Below are 7,280 nucleotides of genomic sequence, written 5' to 3' on the forward strand. Positions count from 1 at the left end.
TGTATTTATGCTTATATCCTTACTCTCTTTTCCCTTAATGTATCTGTAACATGAAACTTCTTTCGGTGCTTTGCTACTGGAAACTGAATTTCCCGGAGGAACCCACCCGAGGGATTAATAAAGTTTCATCTAATCTAATCTAATCTAATCTAATTTATTCATTTTTTTGTATTTTCACAGTTGGTTTAATTATTTTAAACTAATATTTTTGGTTATTAAACAGGTAAGTTGGTGCATTTCTGAAGCCAGTGAATTCTGACAGTGTTGATGGGGAATCTTGCTGCTAACAAAATGTTTTCATAATGCGACTGTCACATTTTTAGTGCTGTTATATGGAAAATCTAAAAAGGTTTCCCATCACTGTTACTCTCAGCACTGCAGTATAATTTGTATATTTAATGTAACGTAATAAAAAACGACCCTCTGCCTTCAGTTTATAGAACTGATAGGAGGCTTCATTGTGTTCTTTCCACAAGGAATAAATAGTAAACATGAAACACAAATGCAAAATTAATTGTGTCCTCTCTTGCATTAAGTTCTCCAAAAACCATATGGTACTCTTAGCAGTTAATTTAGGAAACTTCTACTTTTTTAACCACCAAACACTGATTTCTGTTTTGTTTTTTGTTTTTTTACAATAAAATGTAATTTACGGAGTAAGTATTTTCCACACGCAGTGCACATTTGAAGTGCAAATATGTGACCGGACTGAAGCAGCCAGCTGCGCTGGGTCCACCAAGCTCAGTATTCACTGAGCCACTAAACACGGGGCTCTGCAGCAGCGAGGCCCCGGCGGTAGAAAATCCCTTCTTTAAATTCTTTTGGAAACCTTACTGTCACAGTTTGAGATTCAACTGCACACTGCTGCATGAAATGATACCTGCGGGAGAATAAAGACAAAGTAGCTCTTAGTACTTAATGAAGGCAATCTTCATCCCATTGTGATGCGCATTTATTCAGCCTCGTGGCATTTAAGCAATCTACGGGATCAGGCTTACCGAGCCGGTATGTCCTGTGGTCACTGCCACAACCCCAAACTGTAAGGTGTAGGTAGATCAGTGCGGTTTTGTTCATATGGGCATCTAAAGGATTGGAGCCTCAGTCTGAGCTGACAGGCAGTCGCCCCGCTGGGGGAAGCTGCAGACTCGGTGTCGGTGAGCCTTCAGTCCGGAGCGTCCCCCTGTTGCTTTAAGCAGTGCGTCCTGCCGTCCGACAGGAGGCGTGTCTCCCCTACGGCCGGAGCTCAGCGCTACCAGATGAGAGCGCGGGGGAAGCGACACGGTTCTTCCATAGAAACAAATCAACTTCTTTGTGCTGCTTTGATGACTCTTCTCTGCTCACGCTCTAAGGTAGGCACGCTTTTTCTCCAAACTTTACACTTATTTCACGCTTCAAATGCGATCCTCTGGATTTGTTCAGGAACAGGTCAGGTCGTGTGGAAACAGATCAGACCCAGGTAGAAGCTTTTTCGCGTCGTTTTCCAACCTCCGCCGCTGACGCCTCAGGCGCGGTTTGAAGTTGGTCCGTGCACTTTATCCAGACAAATCGGCTCACCTTTAGAAAGAACGATGTCCATGTCTCAAACACGGCTCTGATTTGTGCTTCAGAAACTCTGAAGGAAAGTGACCTCCCATGTTTATGCACGACCTCTGTGTAGAGATGCTTGTCACCTTACGGCTACCTCCTCCTCTTTCTCCTCGTTCTCGGCCTGGTGCTCTTACTGCTGTGGGCTCGTAAGACATTACAAGGGTCGTTAAATTTCCGCCGTGATCCACTTTATGAATGATCTGTAAATAACGTCTCTAGTTCGCGCGGTTTGATGGAAACTCACGAGATGAGCCGCACATTTGAAACCCACAGTCCACAAGCGCATTAGCTGTAAATCAACTTTATCATCGGGCAGTGCTGCCGGTGGAGAGGCTCCTCTCATGCGCTCTTTACGCCCTTTCCAAATGCACAAAGGGACATTTGTTGACCTGTAAGTCTGTCTGTGAAAATAGGAGACATCCGGATGAGTCTGTGTGCTGGTGCCAAGTGTGAGGTCATTTTTACCTGTGCAGTCCACCAGCACTTCTCTACATTAGTTTGCAAAGCTGCCTCTTGTTTTTCTCCCGACCTTTGTGTCCAGCTTTTAACTCGAGATTGTAATTTCCTTTTGATTTAGCAAACATAGTAACGTCCTGTGAAATCTGAGGATGAAATGACAAACAATGTTACAATAACAGCCAATAGTAATACAGTAGTAATATCAGTTATTTGGTGTGACAGGTGAGGTGTAATGGCCCTCACACAATATTCACCAGAATCGTTTTACATTTACCTTCTGCACACCCACCTGCATGTCTATAAATGGCGGGCACAGCAGTAGTTTTCTGTGTTGCAAACAACAAATGATTGCAAATATGGAATCAGACGCTTAGGAGTACCAAGATAACCCTGACCCAAACTATGGATCATCAGTCCAAACAGAACATCTCTGCTAATTAAGGAGGCAAGCGAGCAGAGGAAGCTGGCATCATAACGGGAGCATATGTGAAAGCCAGTGATCTCCTGCTGAAGCCTCGGAGTGTTTGAAATCAAGCCTCTGTTCGTGGTGCTGAAACACACTCGGGGTATCTCCTGCTTTAAAACATATTCTCTGTTCAGGTGCTGAAATAGCCGCAATGAAAAGCTGGACGTGAAACACAGGCGGTGTCTGCGCTGTGGAAAACTCAAAGCGAGACTAAAATGCGGACGGCGTGGCCTAAACGTTAAAGCCCACGAAGAAAGTCCGTGTTAGCACTCCGTCATCATTACCTTATTTACCTTGTATTTTCAGTGGTTGGCAGCTGGGATTGGAGCGAAGATATTTTTATTCAATGCATTTTAAATTATCCCCACTTCCGTACACCTTCACCGCGTCTGCGTTTATAATCTATAAGTTTCGGAAATTATGCAGCACATTCATATGATGACTGAAATTCTAACTGAAATTTTGGAAACAAATACATTTAGTTTTTTGGGGCTTTTTTGCCTAAAAATCCTGTGACTCTTGTTAAAATGTTAGCTGAGTATATTGTTTCATTTCTAAATGCCATCCTAATAGAGAGCGTTCACGGACTTCACCTTCAATAATTCTGTGCTGGTATAAAACGGCAGTGCCTCCAGAGTCAGGCACGAAACACATGAAATGTAAATTTGATATCGAGGCTTGTGTCTAACAGGTTGCCCAGTCTCGGTCTGAGAAGAATCGAATTTCAAAAAAGGAAAAGTAATTCCAAAGACAGAAGTCGAGTGCTGAAACACCGGCGCGCCGAGCGCAGCCTATTCATCACGCTGAGTTACAGTGACAGCTTTGCTTCACACATGGAGCCCACGCAGTCCGTGCTTGAATGACTTCGATCAAACACTGGCGATCATTTCGAATTCATGGCTTGGCTTTTATGGGGCTGTGCACGACGGCGTTCGGCCGACGGAGATTGAGCCGAACCGGAGAAACGTCAGCGCGGCGGCTGGCAATCTGGCCGGGGATACAGCAGGGAAAGGAGTGCGGGAGGTATGGCACTTTGGGTAGGGGACACAGATCCAAGAGTGAAGTGTGAGCAGCAGTAAACCCTGTCCATCCTATGCGCTCGACGTCAGATGCTGTGCGGCAGTGCAGCGGGAGGAGCTCGGACTGGGGAGGCTGCTCAGACCGCTTCACTGTCTTTCACTCTCACTTTGTCACTTCGGTAACCCCCCACCCCCTCCCCCCAGCCCCAACTCTCACCCTCTTCTATCTCTTCCTTTGTCTTTCAGTAAATGGATTTCCCTGCCTAGCATGGATGCCCCGACACCACCACCTCCACATTCACCATCCTTTTCCTCAGCTGAGGGCTTTTTCTTCTTGGCGCAGTGAGCTGGACTCGTACTGATTTTTTCCCCTCTTGCCAAATGGATGTGGGAAAACCGCTGCTCAGCCCGCTGGTGAAGATCATGCCTTGATCTTACAGCTGCCTGAATTCACGTCGTAGGGGTTAAAGAGAAAACAATACAGAGGAATATACCGATCCAGGGATTTAAATCCAGCGCACCAAACAAGCACCATGAAGATCCCCCACCTGATATTTAAAGCCAGGCTCAGGTGCACCGTCAAGCTTCTACTGCTGCTGACACACTGTGTGGGGCTTTTACATGGGATGCCACATGTCCTGAGATTTGGTAAGCTGCTTCTTTTCTGTCTTCTGTTCAAAAGTTTCACTGCTGTGTTTTCACCCCATAAATGATGTTGCTCCATCCCCACCTGTTGGAGACTCGCTGTTTCTCCCTGTCCCTGCTCTGCTCTTCTGACTGTTATTTGCAGAGTAACAAGAAATTTGGCGTAAGGGTCGTGTGTTCAGAGAGTTGGCACAGACCTGCTGCACAGAACGAATTTATGAATGGCCTACAAGTTTAAGGGAGTGGGCAGTGTGTAACAAAATTACCAGCGTAAACATTCACAGATGTTAACAGGAGCGATGTGCTTATCCCACCCCGTGTGTTTAATGAGGTGATTTCAGGTGTGATGTACTGATGTGGTGATTTTTGTGAAATTACACTTATTATTTCTTTTATACAAAGAATAATATTCATACGCTTTAACTCTGTGCTGACGCTCAGAAACACATCTGGATGCTTTAGAATACAACAAAGGAACCACATATGGTTTTTCTAACACATTCATGCTAAATGATATGCAGGCAGGACATCTTCCAACCCCCATGATTTTGTAGCTGCATCATTTTATTACATTAAATTATATTCTCGAATTATTTTAAATACAAGTTGAATTGACTAATTTACAGACTTGAATGCGATGCTTGCAAAAGCTTAAAGCCACTGATTTCACCGAACAGTGTGGCTAAAATAGTGACGAAAATAATTGAACAAAGGTCAACTTTTTGTTGAATTTCATCCATCAGGTCACGGTGTGGAACAGACGTAAAGCCACATACAAACACAGACATACGCAGAATGCACAAAGTGTTTTAACATAAACACAGGTGCTTCTTCTTAACAACATCACGTCGTTTATTCATTGAAAATAAATATAGTAAAAGGATTCTGTGTAATTAAAGCCACGGTGAACATTTCTTGAATTCATTAATAGGAAGTGATGAAGTGCAAATTGATTTTCTGCTGGTGGAGCTGTGTTGGATTTACACGACACACGTGAAGAGAACGAGGAGACTCTGAGCTCTGGGCTCGTCGGTGTGTCTTTGCATTACGCTGACTGCCTCCCACACTTATCCAGTCCACATGTAGAGCGGACACAGAATGCCCCATTAGCACCACAGTCCTTTACTGCTCTGTGATTAATCGGCCTGTGGGACAGGTTGTTCCTTTTTTGCCACCCGCCGGCCACTTGTGTGTGTTCAGGAGGCATCAAGCTTTCATTACAGAATGCAATGGACCTGCTGAAACATTCAGTGTAAGCATTGCATCAAACATCCATTAGAGTCTTTTATCCTGGGACAACACAAATGTACATTAATATTAAGCATGCTGTTTGCAAATAGGTGGGCAAACTTGTAAAAAACACACTAAATAACCAGCCGTCAAAATCAAAGTTAAAGATGCTGCCGACAAACCGCAAAACATGCTTCCCCATGATCCAGCTTATCAGCGTCTGTCAGTGGACACACTTCATATCCCTGCATTTTGTGTTTGAGATTTGAATTTTCAGGCTCTGTGTCAGGAATGTTAGTCGCGAGACATATTGAGACTGTCACAGAAGACACAGGCCCAGCGATGACGACATGTAGAACTATAGGGGCCCATTAATTGCATTTTTTTCATGCATGTATTCCCTAAGGCTCAGTGCAATACTGACGTTTTTCTCTTAGTCCTCCCATATAGTCAGATTTCACCAAATAGAGAGGTTAACCCTGCAAAAACTCAACTACAGTTACAGCCTCGGTTTAATGCACCTTATTATCAAACAGCAAGGAAGAAATGTGAAAACCAAAGTCCATACATGACAAAATTCTGGAATCACAGTGACTGTAAAGCATTAACAGTAATCATCATCATCAAATGCTGTTTCCTCTCTGAGGATGATGCTGTTATTGCAGTCACCTTTGCTTGCAGCTTCTTTGTGAGTTGCCCTGCATAGCTGCACACGTATATGTACATACAGACGGGAAGAAACCTGGTGGTTAAAACAGAGCTAACTAAGATATCAAACAAGCAGATGAAATAAAACAGGTAATGGCAGGAACACAGTCCCAAGCAGGTACAGCTTGTGGGATGTTAGCAGGCTAGATTTCATGAACACGGTGGGTCAGATAACTCTTTTCAAATCAAAACCTCCTGAACACTCGGTATTACTCCACACTTCAGCCTATGTGAGCTGGAACAGCAGTTACAGCAAGTAGAAGCTGACAAACAATTCAGCACATTTAAGAGTCGTCACTGTTAGAAATACACACCCAAAAAACCAATAGAGTAAAGCTGCCGCGGCTGGTGTGACCGGCTCCTGTGAGAGCAAACAGACGTTACAGGAACACTGAGTTCTTATAAAACCTTTGAAACTGAACTTTTAAATGCTTAAAATTATTTTTATCCAGCTGAGCAGAGAACAGAGACATTACATCGCAGCGAGACTTTGAATGTGATCGTGTGTCTTTTGAAGACAGACACGTGCTGACAGAAACCTCATAACTGAATTTTCCCATGGCCCATTGAAGCTAAAGCCCGAGTCGGATCAGCTGGAAGCACTGAACCGTGATAACATGGGACCTAGTATCTGTGTAACATTGACTCCAGCCTGCTGCCTCTGCTGAAATGTCCCAGAGTTTTGAGGAGATGTAATGCACATAGGTGAGGTCAAATTGGATTACCTGTGTGTGGAAGAAGTCACATTCAGGGGCACCTCACAGAAATACAGGGGCACTGTGTTTCATACATTCACCTCCTGAGCTGGTGTTAGAAAGCAGACGGCTCTACCACTTAGAAAAAGCAACATTAACAGAGAAGTTTAGGTCGAAGAGGTGCTCCGACTATAGAAAGTTGTCAAAATAGAGCATTTTTCATCAGTCGTACAAAGATCCTCAAATCTGAAAGAAGCGAGTTGAAATTGGATTTCTGTACAGTAAAGACACCAGTTTGCACCGTGCCTCTGTTATGTCTCCAGCATGGGTGTTGAGTATGTTGCATTGGCTGCTCTGGTGAGCATTAGTATGAAGGTCAGTGTTTAATGGGCCATACAAGCTAAATGCTGCAGGTCAGGGCCAGAAAAACGTCCTCTTAGAAAGACCTCACTCCCCGACAAGCCTGACTGT

At 44.1% G+C, this 7,280-nt stretch overlaps 1 protein-coding gene across 3 annotated transcripts in view; it reads left to right on the forward strand.

Annotated features, from left to right (window-relative positions):
- The first annotated feature begins 1,018 nt into the window (after window positions 1–1,018).
- grik2 (glutamate receptor, ionotropic, kainate 2) overlaps window positions 1,019–7,280 on the forward strand; it is a 346,843-nt gene continuing 340,581 nt past the window's right edge. The window contains exons 1-2 of one of the 3 annotated variants that reach the window (XM_084942889.1): window positions 1,019–1,349; window positions 3,778–4,179. In XM_084942889.1, the coding sequence (XP_084799015.1) occupies window positions 4,065–4,179 (115 nt within the window). In that variant the 5' untranslated portion in view covers window positions 1,019–1,349; window positions 3,778–4,064. Of the gene's footprint in view, window positions 1,350–3,047; window positions 3,536–3,777; window positions 4,180–7,280 lie in introns of those variants that run through there. The other 2 variants (XM_084942892.1, XM_084942890.1) reach the window with 2 other exon arrangements.

Source organism: Perissodus microlepis, chromosome 11 (assembly GCF_051167445.1).
Source record: "Perissodus microlepis isolate ML-2025 ecotype Zambia chromosome 11, ASM5116744v1, whole genome shotgun sequence".
In the NCBI taxonomy this organism is placed as follows: Eukaryota; Metazoa; Chordata; class Actinopteri; order Cichliformes; family Cichlidae; genus Perissodus; species Perissodus microlepis.